This window comes from Oncorhynchus nerka, linkage group LG10, assembly GCF_034236695.1.
Source record: "Oncorhynchus nerka isolate Pitt River linkage group LG10, Oner_Uvic_2.0, whole genome shotgun sequence".
In the NCBI taxonomy this organism is placed as follows: Eukaryota; Metazoa; Chordata; class Actinopteri; order Salmoniformes; family Salmonidae; genus Oncorhynchus; species Oncorhynchus nerka.
The window spans coordinates 29,421,943-29,442,748 of NC_088405.1; the positions used below are offsets into that span (position 1 = coordinate 29,421,943).

A 20,806-nucleotide genomic window follows, 5' to 3' on the forward strand; every position below is an offset into this window, starting at 1 on the left:
TTTTCTTGTTTTGTCGATGACTCGCCTTCTTCCTCATCTGGGGGAGGTACTTGAACGTAAGGTACCTCATTGAACCACTTAAGAGGCGGAGCCGGTGGTGAAGGTGTGTGCGGACCCAGCAAAGGAGGTGTCCTCAGAGTCCTTTTTTGTGCTACCGCATCCCCCTCTCCAGGGCTTTGAGGACTCCTCTCCGGGTCCCTTTTCTTTGCCTTTTTGTCATATTTGCTTGTTTCACTAATGACAACTGACCCTAACATGAATCCATCCCAATTTAACACCACTCCTATTAACCATTTTAGATCAGCTTGATAAACATATCTCTGAAGCACATGCATACTATTCTTCATTACTGTTTGTCACTGAGCGTCCCATTTTTGCTATCTCTATAAACTCTACATCTTATCTCCATGGCTCCATGGGACTACACCAAAACATTTCCCCACCTGCTCTGTGTCCAGGCAATTTACAAAAGCAAGTTGTACACAATGGTTTCCTTCCTCGAGCTCCCCCACCTGGGTGGCTAATTACTTCAGTGGTTATTCTCATACATTTACTACATGCGTTGAAGTGGCCTGCTGCCATCTCTTGGGAAGGTCCAGCCTGTATAATACACTCCTCCCGTTAAACCCTTCATACTTCATACTACTTTCCCATTAAACGGACCCCAGGGAACTACTGCTCCATTATGTCTGAGCGTTAATTCCATGGGTATTACGTCCTTCATTAATACCCCATTTTGATTAACAAACACATTTTGCATTGGCCAGCTTTGGGCCCTGGTCAAACACCTCCAGTAACAGATTTCTGTTGTGTTTCCCCTTAAACTAAGGTGTCCATGTAAGTATCCCGCTACCTTTATCCCACAACTACCGCACTTATCTAACCTACCCCCCCATGCTTTTCCACAACAACACTTCCCCCTGATACATATCCCCTGATGGTCTAACCCATCCTCTGCATGAGGGGTGTTCCCCGTAAAAGTTCTCTAATTTGAAACAGGTTTGATCCCCTATATCCTCTAGATATGGGCAGATTTGATTTCCACTATTCCCTTCTTCATCCTCCACTCTTTCTTCTTCATGTTATGTTTTGGGGAAGCAGGGGGTTAGTCTCTACTTTTTCTCCCTGTCTTCCAGTTCCTGGGGGGCGGACAGTCTTCACTAGGCCCCCTTTTTGCTTTATTTCCCATCTGTTTCTCGGGTCTTTGGGTCTTAAAACCTTTCTGTAGATTAAAACATACTTTACTTAGCTCTTCAGCCAGCAATACTGCTTCTTCCACTCTTTTGGACAGAACTTCATCACCCCTCTTATTTCTCCCTCTGTGCTGGTCCTTCTCATGATCCCTAGCCTTTCTCTCTACCTTTGGATTCTGAGCCTCTCCCTCTGGGGGAGTCTCTTGCTTCTTCCCTTGTTCTGCCCTGGAGTGCTAGCAGAGGCCTCCAGCAGGTGCCATTCACCTCCCAACCATCCTTCTACCCTGAGTATCTCTGCCTTTTGCCACATTCTCTGTTCTACACAGGTCATATCCGGGGTTAGAACATGAAGCCTCACCCTTGAGACAGACTGATGTCTTCTGAGTCCTTCCACTGGACATCCCTCTGTGTTTACTAACTCCCACCTGTTGCAGTCTAGTCATACACATTCCTTCTCTCCCCTTGCCCAGTGAGTGTCTGGTAAATCTGCCATCCTTTTGGTTTTTTAAATCCCTCCTGTCTAAGTAACTCCTCCTTACTTTTTTTAGACCAAAGGTTCTCTGTGTTTGACTCTAAGTCTAAGACAGCCTGTGTTGACAGGTGACTCTGATTATCAGTAGTTATCTCCCGTGTGTCCCCCATCTCAAACCCTAGAAGTCCGTATCTAAAACTGGCCTTATGTACTGGCCAATCGTCATCGGCTTGATACACTATTTGTTTTGCCGGGTCTCCCCTGAGCCATACTGTGGCTACATTCTCTCTCCCCAGTACCTGTCTCCCTGGTCCGTAGCTGGTGATTACCCCTGGGTAACTGTTTCTATTGCCTATTCTATCTTGCCTATTTATCTGATATGCTTGCTCTGGTTTTATGCAGTTCAGGCACACCCAGGTGCTCTGGGATAAGACCACGCCGTCCACCCCATAGTCTTTTAACTGCTGTGGTGCCAATGATCCACAATTTCCACAGCTCACTAACAGCTTTCCTCCGGGATAGGTGGTGCACATTTTACTCTCTCTAAGGTTAACTAAAATTCTCCCATCTGACAGTTCTACATCCTCCAGGGGTTCTGGTTTAAGCCTTAACTCTTCCCAATTTGTGCCATGGAGGGTAGTTACTCTCCTCCCAAAAAGTGGTCTCCTATCATTAGTACGTCCCCTATAATTTTTTAGGTTGGCTTACCTTGGAGGTGGTTGATCCCTGTTCCTCTTTTACCCTGTGATGCTCCCCCCTGGTCGTCGCCTGGTGGGTGGGTGAAGGAATATCAGTAACATTAATACAACTATTTGACAGAATCCATTCAGGGCTGGCCATTTGTTTTTAAGGGCCCCTGCCATGATGGCCACTATTGCCCATAGCACAAATCCCAATGACCCATGAGCCGCCCTGAATCGTGTGGTAGCGTTTTTCAACTGATTCCAAGTTTTGATCAATTGCCATACCACTACTATCACCACTAAACCTTCTAGTGCCCAGTTCGCATATTTAAATCCTTCTATAGTAGGGCAAAGGGACTTTGTTTGATTAGTTGCAGCATGAACTCTAGGGTAGGCTCCAATTTTCCCTATTAGTCCCGAAACCGCGGCTAAACTTTGTCCCAGAAGTATCGACTCATAATGTTTCCCAAGTATGATACACATTTGCTGCATTACCACTATGGGTACCATTGTTAGCATAATTGTCTTTCCTTTACTTAACCCACATCTTATACAGGCACAGGTTACCGTTAGTAACATAGTTAGGCCTGTAACTACCCCATGGCCCTGTCTATTCTTATAGGCCAATACACACCATATTATTACTTGTAGAATTTCGCAAAGACAGTTATTGACCATCAGGCTTTCAGGTTCAGCTGTTCATCAGTCTCGTTGTCAGTCATGGAGTAGTTTGAGGCCATATTATTGAATTTAAATCTAGCTAGTCTGCTTAACTCTGTAGTGGTCGTCTAGCAGATAGTTCTAGTTTTCTGTCGTGGTCGAGTCTCAGCTATTCAGCCACAATGGCTTTATATCAACCAAGGGTCTTTATTTATATCCCCTTTCTACTCCCTCCTTTTCACCGTATCTCACGTTAAGCCAGACACCTTACTTGTTTGTAGTTTTTAGTCCTTCTATTTATACTGCATGTTCATCTCGGTTTCGCAGCGACCTCTGCTTCTGTCGCACCATTATAGTTTCCTGACTGACAGGGTCATCTGTGGGTGATGGCACAGGCGGATGTCTATGGATCCGTTCGTACACCATACTCCAGATCACTAAGCCTTTTAACAATTTCCACATTATTTTTATTATGGTTCTCATTACCCATAAGATGCACTTTAATATTTTAATATTTTAATTCCTTTCCAGAATTGATTCAGTACTTGATCTACTGGCAGTCCCATTTTCTTGGCCCATCCTATTGCTAACATCAGGGCCAGAAATATTAGGATGGCTATGGTTATCCATAGACCCATCCAAAATGTGGCTTTAACTGTATCTCACCACTTAGTTACTTTTGCTATTTCTTTTCCTATTACTTCTGTAACTGCTGTAACTGGGTTAACTACTACTTCATTCCACATGGTCTCTAGACCTGTGGTAAAACTTCCCCATCCTGTTCCATACCAGTTTCCTCTAGTTTGGTCCGACTTGAGGTTTCCATCTAAATACCAGTAGGTATTGTCCCCAACTCCTTTCTCTTCCAAGAGGTTACAGTAGTTATTTTGGCTAGCCTCAAAGAGTAATTTTAGCACCTTGCAGTCAACTCATAATGTTTTGGCTGGATGAGTTACTTGGTATTCTACTGCAGTCCCAATCTGATGTTCTATTCATCAACCAGGTGCTATTTACTTCCCAACTTTCATTCCATTGGGGCTTATCGGCTGGCCACATTAAGTGTATTTCCCAGTCTTTAAATACTTCTCCCACCCAGGTTCTGGCTCCTGGTTTTAGCATGTATCTTGCCCAGGGGAGTAATTGATATGCTGTCCTGGGTAGTTGGTCTCTAGTTCCCCCTATGTCCCCTGGATTGTAATGGTACTTTAGGCCACCATAACAGGCCAACTGTACATACCCCTGTGACAAAGGAGTGGGGTCTAAGGGTCTTTTTCCCCATCCCATTGCTTTGGGATCATAGGATTTTGAGATTCTTACCCCTGCATGATTTATCCTTACCAGGGTCATGTTGGTGGTCACTGTCTCGTTCAGTTCCAGTTCCCCACATCACATGGTGTCCTGACCAGTAGTCCACTTTTGTAGCATAAGGCCATGGAACCAGAAAAGCGTATTTCCCCTGTAACCAATTGGGCTCAGGCTGTATCCAAAGTGATGTACGGGAGTTAGTTCATCTTTGGGCCTAATGCCTGGCCTAGACACATGGTCTGCATACTGGCTCCAAGGACAAGCATTTCTTTCTCTAACTCCAGAATCTTGATATTGATATTTGCTATGCACCGCGAGAGTAGGAGCTACTCCTAGATTCCCGGGGGAGGGATAATGATCTCCAGACCACTTATGCATAAAGGGTACTTTTTCCCATGCGCACATTAAGCAATGATACCTAGCCCATGATTCTGTTTTATTGCTGGGCGGCTTTGGCCAGATGGTGTTATAATCATTAACTGTTTTGGGCTTTTTGCGATGGAAGGCATTATTTAGTTCTTGCCCCCAGTTCCATTCTGGTTTGGACCCACACATTCTTTGGGCCAGGTGCAAACTAGTACATTCCATTCTCTTGAGTCAGGTTTGTCCCTAAGCTTCTAAGGTCTATGACTGTCCAGGGTGTATCCCTTGGTACGGTCATAGGAGTAGTTGTTCTGTTATGTATTGTGTAACAGGTCCAACCTGTGGCTGTGTAATACAAAGACTTGCCATTTTCATCTTTGGCATGGGGTACTTGTTTCCCCTGTTCCCCATACTCCAGTCTATGGAACCTATCCTGGGGTCCTGAGACATATCTATAGTATCTATATGTCCTATTCCTTTGGTAGGGTAACAATATACCATGGGTATAATTTCCAAATATCCTTCTATCCCATGCAGACGAATTCCCCGTGTGTAAGTATAGTACTATATCTTTCAGCCAGGTTTCTACTTTATCTCCTATGTGTAAGTATAGTACTATATCTTTCAGCCAGGTTTCTTCTTTATTTCCTGTGTGTAGGTTTTTCTATTTCTGTGTAAGTATAGTACTATATCTTTCAGCCAGTGTGTGTAAGTATAGTACTATATCTTTCAGCTTTATTTCCGTTCTATAGTACTATATCTTTCAGCCAGGTTTCTTCTTTATTTCCTGTGTGTAAGTATAGTACTATATCTTTCAGCCAGGTTTCTTCTTTATTTCCTGTGTGTAAGTATAGTACTATATCTTTCAGCCAGGTTTCTTCTTTATTTCCCGTGTGTAAGTATAGTACTATATCTTTCAGCCAGGTTTCTTCTTTATTTCCTGTGTGTAAGTATAGTACTATATCTTTCAGCCAGGTTTCTTCTTTATTTCCCGTGTGTATTTCTTCTTTATTTCCTGTGTGTAAGTATAGTACTATATCTTTCTTCTTTATTACCCGTGTGTAAGTATAGTACTATATCTTTCAGCCAGGTTTCTTCTTTATTTCCTGTGTTAAGTATAGTACTTCTTTTTCTTCTTTATTACCCGTGTGTATTTACTATATCTTTCAGCCAGGTTTCTTCTTTATTTCCGTGGATAGTACTAAATCTTTAATTTAAGTATAGTACTATATCTTTCAGCCAGGTTTCTTCTTTATTTTCCGTGTGTAAGTATAGTACTAAATCTTTCAGCCAGGTTTCTTCTTTATTTCCTGTGTGTAAGTATAGTAGTAAATCTTTCAGCCAGGTTTCTTCTTTATTTCCCGTGGACTTCTTTAGTTTGGATGCTTTATCCTTTGAAGTGCTTCTACATACTTTAAGCTTTGCTCTGCTATTTTTTAGGCACAGCACATCCTGTTCTCCCGGCTGGGTCATATTCTCAGACAAACTGTCACTTCAGAAGGTTGTGGGTGAGTAGACGCTGTGACCGTGGTTGAGCTATTTCCTTGTCGGGTCAAATTTAGGGCGCTAGTGTTCCGTGGCCAGGTCGTGGTGTTTGTATCAACATCACTTGGTTGTGGCACACTATATCCTCCCATGTACTGGCCAAGGTGTCTTGATCAAATATACATTTAATCTCAGTTAGGTTACCACTTAGCATACCTCTCCACTTTTCCCCTTTATAGGAGTTGGTGTATTTGGCCATCCCTACATGTCTAATTTACTAATTAGGGCCCTCTGGTAAGGTTTACTGCCCATCCATACAGGGGCCCATTTTTTAATAATTTCCACAAAATAGCAACCGGTTCTGTTATATTTGCCTCAGCATTATTCCAATAGGTGTAGTTAAACCTTTGTCTCAATTTTTCCGTTGGGAACCCAGGGCATACAGTATTGATTTGACCTGTGTCACAGCTTATTGGTTCCCCCTTATGTCTTATAAGAGCTCTAAATACCATTAGGCAGGATTCACATTCTTGTTGAAACACCTCTAAGCCTGGTCTATCTGCTTGTTCCTCTTGTAAGTGTACTACATTTAGTACCAGTCCTAAAAAATATAGCTAATGGTACTAGGACTATAGTGGAAAGGGCACTTACCCACCAGCACCAGCCGATTTTACATTCCCAGTGCTTGGTCCTATATTCCCCCAGTCTCGTGTTTCCTGTGGAAACAGGGGAGGCTGGGGGTTAGAACATATATTTATTCTTTATTTTTATCAGGGAGGCTGTTTTCCATATTGGTGCTCTGTTGTCTACTTGTGCCCTCTCCAGGGCCTGGTTTATTTCCCTGGGGGCCAGAGGGGGGTTTTCTAAAGAGATTTCTGATTTTCTCCTTAAACCCTCCTGAAGGAGTTACATCTCCTTTTTGCTCACCCTTACCCTCTCCAGGGGATGTGACTCTGTCTACCATCATATGGCAGGACCAGACACAATCCACCTTGGATAGGGCATCCTGACCAATATACAATTGCCATCCCATTTTTACCGGCCACCTTTTCCTACCATCCCCCAATTCTGGGGCCTTAGTCATGTCACCTTCCAAACAGGTAACTCCATAAAACGTATTTTCCTTTCTCATACTACGCCCATAGTGGCGCTCCCGTACTATGTCCGCTTTACTTTCCCAAGGAAATAATACAATTTCAAAGTTGTATCAACTGCAGTCTCTTTTTCAGATGCAGAGTAGGTGAATGGATGATCTCCGCATGTGTGGTTCCCACCGTAAAGAATGGAGGAGGAGGTGTGATGGTGTGGGGGTACTTTGCTGGTGACACTGTCTGTGATTTATTTAGAATTCAAGTCACACTTAACCAGCATGGCTACCACAGCATTCTGCAGCTATAAGCCATTCCATTTGGTTTACGCTGAGGAGGACTATCATTTGTATTTCAAGAGGACAGTTACCTATCACACCTCCAGGCTGTGTAAGGGCTATTTGACCAAGAAGGAGAGAGATGGAGTGCTGCATCAGATGACCTGGCCTCACCCGACCTCAACCGAATTTAGATGGTTTGTGATGAGTTGGACTGCAGAGTGAAGGAACTGCAGAGTGAAGGAAAAGAGGCCAACAAGTGCTCAGCATATATGGGGACTCCTTCAAAACTGTTGGAAAAGCATTCCAGATGAAGGTGGTTGAGAGAAAGCCAAGAGTTTGCAAAGTTGTCATCAAGGCAAAGGGTGGCTACTTTGAATAATCTCTAAAATATATTTTGGGTTTGTTTAACACTTTTTGGTTCCTACATGATTCCATTGTGTTATTTCATAGTTTTGATTACAATGTAGAAAATATGACAAATAAAGAAAAACCCTTGAATGAGTAGGTGTGTCCAAACCTTTGACTGGTACTGTATATGTTTAATGACAAATGGTTTATGCAGGATTAATTTTATGCAAACATTTTATGCAGGATACATGTTTTGACATGTTCAAGGTTGTACTACAGTAGTACAGTATCAGAACAACCATTCAGAGTATGTTTCAATTAAAAATATTCCAATAACTTCAAATCAGTTATTTTCAAACAGCACTATTAATTACTTGAAACTAGAGATGATCTTTTTAGTTTAGGGGTGTAGTATGACAAAGATAAGTATGATTTTAATGGTCAAAGTGTTGCCTCTGATCATGGCTAGACTTGGGTGTGACAACATCAGCACTTAAAGTGGATATCTCAGTCATTATCTGCTGTCAAAACCACATTTTGCCAAATTGTTTTTATTTTTTACATTGCAACGTAATTTGGCTGATCAGCTGGTGTGACTTGTGTCAAATATTTGTGTTGTTGTTGTTGCTGTTGTGTCTACAGGTGCACAGAGTGCGTCCACAGTGAGCCATGTGTCTGTAAAGCAAGGAGGCTCCATCGCCATCCCATGTCTCTCTGATCAGAGATGTAGAAACCCTGTGAGATAGTGGTGTAGGGTAGTTTGCTTTGTTGCTCTATTGTAATACGCACTGACCATCCTAAGACCAGTGGAAAGACCTCAATCTCTGATGACATCAACCGGCAAATCTTCACTGTGACATTGACGAGTATAAGTCCTCTTGGAGATGATTATTTCTGGTGTATTGTGGAGAAGAGAAGGAAAGATGAAGGGGTTCAACTGCAGCTATCTGTTACTAAAGGTAAGATGCACTACTTGCATATCCAGTAATGGAGAATGAATAGTGGTCAGTAATGTTGCATGGACCACCTGTTGCATGTTACTTGTCCCTTTTGTATCAAAGATTTAAATCCATTTACAGTTGAATATTGCTGTTATGAGATCAGAAATGTCTTTGTTATTTTATAGTGCATTCTGCAACTATTCAGACCTATTCCCTTTTTATCATGTTACAGCCTTATTCTAAAATGGATGACATAAAACTGGTTCCTCTTCAACCTACACCCAATTCCCCATAATGACAAAGCAAAAACAGTTATTTTACAGATATTTTAGATATTTTACAAAATGTATTAAACATTTTAAACATAAATATTACATTTACATAAGTATTCAGACCCTTTACTCAGTACTTTGTTGAAGCCCTTTTAGCAGCGATTACAGCCTTGAGTCTTCTTGGGTATGACGCTACAAGCTTGGCAAACCTGTTTTTGTGGAGTTTCTCCCATTATTCTCTGCAGATCCTCTCAAGGTCTGCCAGGTTGGATGGGGAGCGTTGCTGCACAGCTATTTTCAGGTCTGTCCAGAGATGTTCGATTGGGTTCAAGTCCGGGCTCTGGTTAGGACATTCAGAGACTTGTCTAGAAACCACTCCTGTGTTGTCCTGGCTGTGTGCTTAGGGTTGTTGTCCAGTTGAAAGGTGAACCTTTGCCCCAGTCTGAGATTTTCATCAAGGATCTCTCTATACTTTGCTCTGTTCATCTTTCTCTTGATCCTGACCAGTCTCCTAGTCCCTGCCGCTGAAAACATCCCCACAACATGATGCTGCCACTAACTTGCTTCATCATAGGTATGACGCCTGGTTCCCTCCAGACGTGACGCTTGGCATTCAGGCCAGAGAGTTCCATCTTGGTTTTATTAGACCAGAGAATCTTGAATTTTCATGGTCAGGGTCCTTTATGTGCCTTTTGGCAAACTCAAAGCAGGCTGTCATGTGCCATTTACTCAGGAGTGGCTTCCGTCTGGCCACTCTACCATAAAGTACCGATTGGTGGAGTGCTGCATAGAGGGTTGTCCTTCTGGAAGGTTCTCCCATCTCCACAGAGGAACCATGGAGCTCTGTCAGAGTACTCTTCTCCCTGACCTAGGCCCTTCTCCACCGATTGCTTAGTTTTGCCCGGCAGCCAGATCTAGGAAGAGTCTTAGTGGCTTTCAAACTTCTTCAATTTAAGAATGATGGAAGCCACTGTGTTCTTGGGGACCTTCAATTCTACAGACATTTTTAGTAACCTTCCCCAGATGGTCTGTTCGGTTGGCTCGGTGGCTCCCCATCCCACGTCACTCTCCACCAGATCATCGGGCTCCCTCTCTGCAGCGGGATTGACAGGTGTCTTGCCTCAGCCGTATCGTCAGGCTCCCGTGCCTCAGCCGGCTCTCACGCTCCTGCCGGTTCGTCGGGCTTCAACTCCCCAACCGGCTTGCCCAGCGCCCACGTCTCGGCCGGTTTGCCCAGGTGGGATGCAGGGTGGTGCCCCAAGGGGGGGGTGGTACTGTCACGTCTGCTCCCGCTCTCCCCCCTGGCGCTTGAAGGTGCCAGGCTGCCCTGCATCATGCACTCCTGCTATCCATTACGCACACCTGCCTTCCCTCGTCACGCGCATCAGCGTTATTGGACTCACCTGGACTCATTCATCATCTGTTTATTTCCTCCCCTATATTTGTCAGGTCCCCTGCTCTGTTCCCTGCTGCTGCATTGATTGTCTTTGGTTTGTATTACTAGTTTGATGACGCTGTTCCTGTCTCGTTCCATGTCCATTATTCATTCAATGTTTTACTCCTCGCTACTGCTTCCTCTCTCCAGCGTCATTCCATGTGACAATTGCATTCATGTCTAAAATGTTCTATATAAATTGATTTGATTTGCTATCAGTGATACAGAAAATCTGAAATAAGATTACATACTATAATCCTGAAAAAAACGTAATTGATGAGAGAATTTAACCAGGACTATGAAATAATGAAGATTTGTTCATATGTTATTATTTTATTGCTTGATTAATAACACTCTGGGACATGGTAAAAACTTCTACTTCAAAATAAAAATTAAATGCATTTTTGTGTTTAAGGTAAAGGACACCTGCCTTTCTATTTAAAGCCTTTTGGAATCCACATTTTACACTGTTTAACACTGAATAAAAAGTTATTTTTCCTGAGGACAGAAAAGGCACCACAATATAGGAATGACCCAACCAGCAAAATTACATATCTGTACCATTGTAACTCATTCGATGGCTATAGCAAGGATGTAATGGGTTGAATCAAACAATATGACATACACTATTTATAAACATATGTGAGAATATGAATCAGTAATATTGACAGGTTCTTCTTAGCAGTAACACCAGTGAAGGCTGCATTCGTAGCTCATAGCTATCAGACAGGAACAGACCAACACAGGACTCAGGAGTTAATACACAAGATTATCAGTGTATTGAGGACGGGGAATAAACTACAAATAATCATCATATAAACAGGCATGCTGTATGTATTAGCAGACTTTTTACAATCTTTTGACCATTTCAGCCTTGGTCAGGTTTTCAACTGTTAAACATCAGTGAACACACAAGGTCTTGCACAGGGCACTGGTTGCATTATGTCTTTAAAACAAGAGAGTTGAAGAAGTGATGTCTGTGTGGATAAGGAAGTTGTCAGTTGCCTGGGTGCCTTGGTCCCTGACACAGCAGTTTGCCCGTACAAACATAAATACTACCAGAGTCGTTCTCTCTCATCCACTCATGGCTCCACATCTCCTCCTTGTCCTGCGCATCCTTTTCTTCCTCACCGGACTCTCAGGTAAGTTTAGTTGTTTGATATTATTAGGCTTAGTTCCTCCAAGTCAGACACTGAGACTGAAAACATGCTGAAAGTCATAACACTTGTCATGTTCTGTCTACTTTGCCCATAGACATTGTCGTCACATTATGGATTTCAGTATTAGGGTGGCAGGTGGACTAGTGGTTAGAGCGTTGGGCCAGTAACTGCAAGGTTACTAGATCGAATCCCTGAGCTGACAAGTTAAATATCTGTTGTTCTCCCCCTGAACAAGGCAGTTTACCCACTGTTCCTACGCCGTCATTGTAAATAAGAATTTGTTCTTATCTGACTTGCCAAGTAAAATAAAGGTTACAATTTGTGAATGATGGGTGCTGTTTTTAATGATTTATCTTGTGAAACAGTTATACCTTTCAACAGTTCTACATTTCTAGTTGTTGCGAAACACATTTAAGTAAGACTTCAAGTAAAAGAGAACTAACATATTATCAATATCAATTTTAACAAATGTGCTTGTAACTTATTTTGCACAAACATACAGTAGATATAAAGAACATTTCAGTCAAATGTTTTACTATATACAAATGTATTAAACAGAAATGTTAATTGAAACCATAGATTGTCTCCATAGTTTAGGGGTGTAGTAATTTCCATGTCAAAGCTACTTTAATTGCTGCCTCTGTACTCATGGCTGGACTTTGGCATGACAACATCAGCACTTACATGTATCAATTACTGTCGGTTGTCACAAACACGTGGTGTTACAACCACAGTTTGCCAAATTTTTCAACAAAGTCACAACTTCAAGAATTACAGTGGGGCAAAAAAGTATTTAGTCAGCCACCAATTGTGCAAGTTCTCCCACTTAAAAAGATGAGAGAGGCCTGTAATTTTCATCATAGGTAGACTTCAACTATGACAGACAAAATGAGAAAAGAAAATCCAGAAAATCACATTGTAGGATTTTTTTATTAATTTATTTGCAAATTATGGTGGAAAATAAGCATTTGGTCAATAACAAAAGTTTATCTCAATACTTTGTTATATACCCTTTGTTGGCAATGACAGAGGTCAAACGTTTTCTGTAAGTCTTCACAAGGTTTTCACACACTGTTGCTGGTATTTTGGCCCATTCCTCCATGCAGATCTCCTCTAGAGCAGTGATGTTTTGGGGCTGTTGCTGGGCAACACGGACTTTCAACTCCCTCCAAAGATTTTCTATAGGGTTGAGATCTGGAGACTGGCTAGGCCACTCCAGGACCTTGCAATGCCTCTTACGAAGCCACTCCTTCGTTGCCCGGGCTGTGTGTTTGGGATCATTGTCATGCTGAAAGACCCAGCCACGTTTCATCTTCAATGCCCTTGCTGATGGAAGGAGGTTTTCACTCAAAATCTCACGATACATGGCCCCATTCATTCTTTCCTTTACACAGATCGTCCTGGTCCCTTTGCGGAAAAACAGCCCCAAAGCATGATGTTTCCACCCCCATGCTTCACAGTAGGTATGATGTTCTTTGGATGCAACTCAGCATTCTTTGTCCTCCAAACACGACGAGTTGAGTTTTTACGAAAAAGTTATATTTGGGTTTCATCTGACCATATGATATTCTCGCAATCTTCTTCTGGATCATCCAAATGCTCCCTAGCAAACTTCAGACGGGCCTGGACATGTACTGGCTTAAGCAGGGGGACACGTCTGGCACTGTAAGATTTGAGTCCCTGACGGCATAGTCTGTTACTGATGGTAGGCTTTGTTACTTTGGTCCCAGCTCTCTGCAGGTCATTCACTAGGTCCCCCCGTGTGGTTCTGGGATTTTTGCTCACCATTCTTGTGATCATTTTGACCACACGGGGTGAGATCTTGCGTGGAGCCCCAGATCGAGGGAGATTATCAGTGGTCTTGTATGTCTTCCATTTCCTAATAATTGCTCCCACAGTTGATTTCTTCAAACCAAGCTGCTTGCCTATTGCAGATTCAGTCTTCCCAGCCTGGTGCAGGTCTACAATTTTGTTTCTGGTGTCCTTTGACAGCTCTTTGGTCTTGGCCATAGTGGAGTTTGGAGTGTGACTTTTTGAGGTAGTGGACAGGTGTCTTTTATACTGATAACAAGTTCAAACAGGTGCCATTAATACAGGTAACGAGTGGAGGACAGAGGAGCCTCTTAAAGAAGAAGTTACAGGTCTGTGAGAGCCAGAAATCTTGCTTGTTTGTAGGTGACCAAATACTTATTTTCCACCATAATTTGCAAATAAATTCATTAAAAATCCTACAATGTGATTTTCTGGATTTTTTTTCTCATTTTGTCTGTCATAGTTGAAGTGTACCTCTACAGGCCTCTCTCATCTTTTTAAGTGGGAGAACTTGCACAATTGGTGGCTGACTAAATACTTTTTTGCCCCACTGTATGTCAAATTGTTTGGTTGATCATCTGATGGGACTTATGAGCAGCTGGATAAAATGTAAATATTTAAATGTGTTCTCTGTTGTTGTGTCTACAGATGCACAGAGTGTGTCCACAGTGAGTCATGTGTCTGTAAAGCAAGGAGGCTCCATCACCATCCCATGTCTCTATAATCAGAGATATAGAAACCATGTGAAATACTGGTGTAGGGGATATTATTGGTTTGGTTGCTCTACTGTAGTACGCACTGACCATCCTGAGACCAGTGGAAAGACCTCAATCTCTGATGACATCAACCAGCAAGTCTTCACTGTGACCATGACAAGTCTTAGTCCTAGTGATTCTGATTATTACTGGTGTATTGTGGGGAGGAAGAAGGAGGCAGATGATGGGGCTAGACTGCAGATATCTGTTACTCCAGGTGAGATCCAAACACTGCTGTGTCCATTAAAGCAGAATTAACAGTAGTGCTCAGTAATATCTCATAAAGTAATGAACCATAATTGTTCTGTTGATGAGTGTGTTACTATTCCCTCTATACAAAGCAGTCATACATATTTTCACCAAATTAAATCCATAGAGGATATTATTCTGGCAGATTACAAACATCTATGTGCACCTCCTGGGTCAGAACAGACTATGTGTTTGATAGAATCACAAGTTGCTGTTTCATCATCAAACACACTGTATGCTCTAGTTGACATCTATTGTACATACTATCAGTGACTGAACCAGTGTTTCAACTTACTAGGTAGTGGCTAGGTAGTAGCCAATATATGTATTGGTGTATTCTTTGTCAGACTCATCCATTCACAGCCTCTATCATTGTGTTCAGGTACTCCAGAACTCTATGTGGACCAACAACATATGACTGGAGTTGTAGGAGGGAGTGTCACTGTGCTCTGTTACTATAGTTCACAAGGAAGCACAGGGGGGTGGTGCAGGATGGGAGGCTCTTGTGTGGCTGTGGGACATTGTGGGGCTTTAGATGGAACATGTGTGAAGTTAGTGCAGGAGCAGAGAGAAACCACCAACAGTTATGTCTTAATGGTGACTATGGGGGGATTGATGATGGAGAACACTGGCTGGTACTGGTGCGAAAAGAGAGACCTACAGATGCCTGTTCATATCACTGTCAATCAACCAACCACAACGCAGAGCACCACCACAAGTAAGTACAGAGCAATCCCATATAACCAAGTCTGATTCTCTTTTTATTCATCCAGTGTTGTTAGAGATTAAGGAACATTGAAAGGTCTTTTCTGAAACAAAGTGGAAATCTCTGGACAACACATTCTCTTGAGTTTATCTGGTCATATCATTAAGAAAATGAACATTGTTTATTCAACCTTTCATCATATCAACCACTTATATTTGACATTAATACTGAAAATTCTAAGAATTGGATTTTAATGCATGTCACATATTAGATAAGAAGGATGATGGTGATTAGTTTCAATCAACATCACAATGGCCTGGTTTTAATAATATCAATGTTAATGATACAACAGTCAGTTTATTGAAGCTACTTAATCATTTCTGCCTCTCACAGCAACACAAGCTCCATCCACCCACCAAGCGTCACTAACCAGTGCTGAGTCTAACACTTCTCCCACAGTTACCCCTTCTGTTACAAACAGGGACAATGTTGAAACTAACGAGAACACAGATGAGAAGCACCAGAGGTCAGTATTCATTCTTCACTATTTCCCTCACTTTTACAGTCATCCAAATAGTTGGTGATAGTGTAAGGGTGTTGGGGATAAGGTTATTATAGTAAATACAAACAAATAATGAAGAAACTATTTAGTGAACTTCTGAAATAAAATAAACACACCTGTTTGAAAAATTTATTCTATACTGAAACTATTTTCTTTGACTCCAAAGCGAACTAAAACATAATAGAAACCATTATGATTATGTTCAGTTTTTGTTTTGGGGCAAAAAATGTAACTGTATTTTTAATGTTGTTTTATAGCTTCTGAATCTGACGGGTCACATTGAGACTGACTTTCATTTAAAGGTATACTCAGCGAGATGTTGTTGCCACCAGCAGCAACGCAGATATCGGCCGCGTTCCCCCACTAAATTGTTGCATGTGTCAACAAACAGAGAAGTTTAGCCTCGCACTTCAACATTTTTTAATTTTTTTTTTGGTTTGCAGAGGGTTTAGGTTGGGTCAACATACCTGGTTGTTGTGGCTATTGACACGCTACTACTGTTACCTTTGTGCAGCTACGTCATCTCGCTGAGTCTACCTTTAAATCCAATCTAACCTATGACCTGTCCCATCACCTTGTGCATTACTGCCCCACAGTTGCAAGAAAAGTGACATCCCCAAAAACCACAACACTATACATAAATGTCTCCTAACCTCCCATGCATTGGCTACATTCTGTCCCTAACACTAAAGCTACAAATGAAACTAAATAATATAAAAAACAAAATATGAATGTTTTTATCAACATTAAACTAAATAAAAATAGTAAATAGTAAAACTTCCTGAAACTAAACTGAATTTCAAATAAAAATATTAAAACCAATAGAAATAAAAAAATATATATCAAAACACAAAACTATAATAACCTTGATGGGGACACCTGTGACTAGCAAGGCTGATCAAACCAGAGACCAGTGTCTGGGTTAACAATAATAACTGTAGTTCCCCACATTACAAAACTATCGGTCTGTTTCATTTTCAGATAAAGAAAAATCTATACAAAATTAAACATCTTCCTTAAATGTTCTTGCTTAAGCATTTACCACCATGCCTGAAACTATTTCATATTCCAGTTTGCTGGTTGTCCTGTTCATTCCTCTGAGGCTGTTGGTGGTGTTGATAGCTGTTACCTTGGTCATATTGAAGATGTTGAGAAAACATAGTAAGTATTTTTTAAATGATATTTAAAATGTATAATGTTTATGACTAATGTCATTTGCAGAATATTATAAATACAGAAGGGTTGTTGCTTCTACAAATGAAAGGTTTGACATGAAAGATCATTAGTACCAACATCCTCTTTTGTTTATTTCAGAGGACAAGAAGGCAAAGGACCAACCACCAAACACCACAGTAGTAAGCTATGATCATGTTATCTTCTCACTCATCTGTTCCTTTCACTTCTTGATATTCTAGGGCTCACGTTGGTTAGTAGTTAGTCATAACAAGCATTTTAAATCAACCCGATCGCTTATGTGTAGCATTAAATATAAAGAGTTCAAAGATCATTTAATTGTTTTGTTTAGTCCTGCACTAAGTGTACGTCTTCAACCAGAACAGACTTCCTCAAATCACTCACCACAACTACTGACACTTGAACAATAACACATTTTGTGTCATCATTGGAGAAAAATGAAACATCAAAACATTTTCTAATTCATGTCACTATGCATGAGGTACATCATCCTTCTATGGTGTATTGTAAAACTGTTAAATGTTAACAAGGTTAGTGTTTCATTCCTTCAGCAGCCTGCTGACCCTGAGAATGACATTACCTACAGTACTGTGAGTCACACCAGAGGAACAGCAAAACAGGTTAAACCAAACCCTTTTGACCCAACCCCCCTTTGACCCAACCTAAACCCTCTGCAAACCAACTTAACCCACTCCAACCCAACTCAAAGTGAAAGTTAACATGTTGCTCTCCCTCCTCCATCACACAGGACCTAAACCCTGAGAGACATGGTGACTTATACAGCACTGTGATTCCTAAGCAGCACAGGACAGCACAAAGGGTAAACTTTAAACTAAATAAACGCATAACCACAGCTAGTATTATAGAAAACGTTTTCTGTCTTGAAAAGCAGAAAAGCAGAACTTGCATTGGCACATACATAAAAAGCTGCTCTACTGTGTTGATGACTTGACTAAGTTATTTGTGCGTTAGTGCGTGTGTGTGTGTTTATTTTCCTCCTCTCTTACAGGCAGCAGAACCAGATGATGTGGACTACAGCACAGTGGCCCAACACCAGAGATACAGTAGGTCGCAAAGAACCAGACGAGATGTTGGGGGAAATACTGGAGGATCTCAGTGAACTAGGGCATCAGAACAAAAGTCTCCAGATTGAGTAACATATAAAGTTGTTTTATTTGTCACCTGCCCCAACCCTTTGTCCTCATTACCTCATACCCTTTGTCCTCATTACCTCATACCCTTTGTCCTCATTACCTCATACCCTTTGTCCTCATTACCTCATACCCTTTGTCCTCATTACCTCATACCCTTTGTCCTCATTACCTCATACCCTTTGTCCTCATTACCTCATACCCTTTGTCCTCATTACCTCATACCCTTTGTCCTCATTACCTCATACCCTTTGTCCTCATTACCTCATACCCTTTGTCCTCATTACCTCATACCCTTTGTCCTCATTACTTTATTGTTCTATCTTGTTAATCTGCATATTTTAAAGACTGAACGTCTTGTACTTGTAATAAACTGTGCCCATGTTGACACTTAACTGTACATGTGTTTTTCAATAAAGGATATCAAATAAATTAACAGAATAAACCTGAATGTTTTCCTTTATGGAAAACATTCAGGTTTATTCTGTTTATTTAATTTTTAGTCTTTATATAAATATAGAATAAGAGCCTTGTGTCAAAACTAGCCCATTAAATGCAATTGTTGCTATCTGCAGCTGAGGGGGGCATTGGGACCCAAACAAAAGCAAATATCACAAAAACAAAGATCACTGGATTCCTGCCACTCTGGATTATTACACCGTATCATTACTCCAGATCATTTCCGCTAGCTAGCTGCAAACGAGTGGCTACTGTTAGCTAACGGCTTTGTCCCGACTACCGAGCAGCAACCTGACTCACCTATTGCTGCTCTTTTGACCCTATGATCACTCTGCTACCCAGCTGATGCCCCCTGGACTGCTTCAATAACACGGTACCTCATTTTGTTTACCTGTCGGCCCCAGCCTCGAACTCAGGTCCTGCATGAACCTAATTGACCTGAAACCTCTCTCATCAACGCATAGGTTTCCTCCACTTTACTCACATCCTACCATACTCATGTCTGTACATTATGCCTTGAATCTATTCTACCATGTCCAGAAATCTGCTCCTTTTATTCTCTGTCCCCAATGCACTAGACGACCAGTTCTTATAGCCGTTAGCTGTACCCTTATCCTACTCCTCCTTTGTTCCTCTGGTGATGTAGAGGTTAACACAGGCCCTGGAGGCCCCAGTTCCACTCCTATTCCCCAGGCGTTATCATTTGTTATCTTCTGTAACCGTAAAAGCTTTGGTTTTATGCATGTTAACATCAGAAGCCTCCTCCCTAAGTTTGTTTTATTCACTGCTTTAGCACACTCCGCCAACCATGATGTCCTAGCTGTGTTTGAATCCTGACTTAGGAAGACCACCAAAAATTCTGAAATTCCCATCCCCAACTACAACAATTTTATCATAGATACACTTCAACTGTGAGAGATGGAATCTAAAACAAAAATCTAGAAAATTACATTGTATGATTTTTAACCTCTAGGGTAGGGGGCAGCATTCGGAATTTTGGATGAAAAGCATGCCCAAATTAAACGGCCTGCTACTCAGGCCCAGAAGATATGATATGCATATAACTGGTAGATATGGATAGAAAACACTCTAAAGTTTCCAAAACTGTTAAAATAGTGTCTGAGTATAACAGAACGGATTTCGCAGGCAAAAACCTGAGAAAAATCCATTCAGGAAGTTGTTTGGGGTTTTGTAGTTTTCTATTCAATGCCATTACAGTATCAATTGACTTAGGACTCCACTAGATGTCAACAGTCTTTAGAAATCGTTTCAGGCTTGTATTCTTATAAATGAGGGAGTAAGACCAGTCTGAACGAGTGGACCCAAATGTGACGCAGAGTTTTTTCAGGCGCATGTGCATTTCTTGTTTACCTTTTATATTGACAACGTTATTGTCCGGTTGAAATTATATAGATCATTTAGGCTAAAAAACACTGAACTTTACGGATACAATTTAGATTTTTTTGTCTGATTGTTTTGACTGAGTTTAAGCCTGTGGATTACTGAAGAAAACGCGCCAACAAAATTGAGGTTTTTGGATATAAAGAGACTTCATCGAACAAAAGGAACATTTATTGAGTAAATGAATGTCTTCCGATTGCCACCATATGAAGATCATCAAATGTAAGGGATTAATTTTCTCTATTTCTGAGTTTTGTAACGCTTCTGCTTGGCTGGTAACTGTTTGTAATAATTTGTCAACTGGGCTATGTTCTGGGCTAGGTATGTTCTGGGCTAGGTATGCTTTCGCCGAAAAGCATTTTATAAATATGTCACTGTGGTTGGTTTAACAAGAAGTTAATCTTTAAAACTATGTAAAATATGTTTTGTTTTCTGAATTTTTATAATGAGTATTTCTGTATTTGAATTTGGCGCTCTGCAATCTCACTGGATGTTGGTCAGACGGAACGCTAGCGTCCCACATACCCTAGAGAGGTTAAGTAATTAATTTGCATTTTATTGCATGACATAAGTATTTGATACATCAGAAAAGCAGAACTTAATATTTGGTACAGAAACCTTTTTTTTTTTTTTTTTTTTCAATTACAGAGATCATACCTTTCCTGTAGTTCTTGACCAGGTTTGCACACACTGCAGCAGGGATTTTGGCCCACCCCTCCATTCAGACCTTCTCCAGATCCTTCAGGTTTCGGGGCTGTCGCTGGGCAATACAGACTTTCAGCTCCCTCCAAAGATTTTCTATTGGGTTCAGGTCTGGAGAGGCCACTCCAG

The 20,806-nt window shown here is 41.3% G+C and overlaps 1 protein-coding gene across 2 annotated transcripts; it reads left to right on the forward strand.

The window, feature by feature from the left end:
* The first annotated feature begins 11,516 nt into the window (after positions 1-11,516).
* LOC115135116 (polymeric immunoglobulin receptor-like) lies at positions 11,517-18,510 on the forward strand. 2 transcript variants are annotated; one of them, XM_029669416.2, is made up of 9 exons: positions 11,517-11,668; positions 14,147-14,470; positions 14,885-15,220; positions 15,668-15,734; positions 16,843-16,931; positions 17,085-17,125; positions 17,516-17,584; positions 17,713-17,784; positions 17,974-18,510. In XM_029669416.2, exons 1-9 carry the CDS (start codon positions 11,611-11,613, stop codon positions 18,082-18,084), a joined length of 1,167 nt encoding a protein of 388 aa, XP_029525276.2. In that variant the 5' UTR covers positions 11,517-11,610; the 3' UTR covers positions 18,085-18,510. The 2 variants fall into 2 exon arrangements, with proteins under 2 accessions (XP_029525276.2, XP_064879267.1); XM_065023195.1 differs by having other exon boundaries at positions 11,518-11,668; positions 15,602-15,734.
* The last annotated feature ends 2,296 nt before the right edge of the window (positions 18,511-20,806 follow it).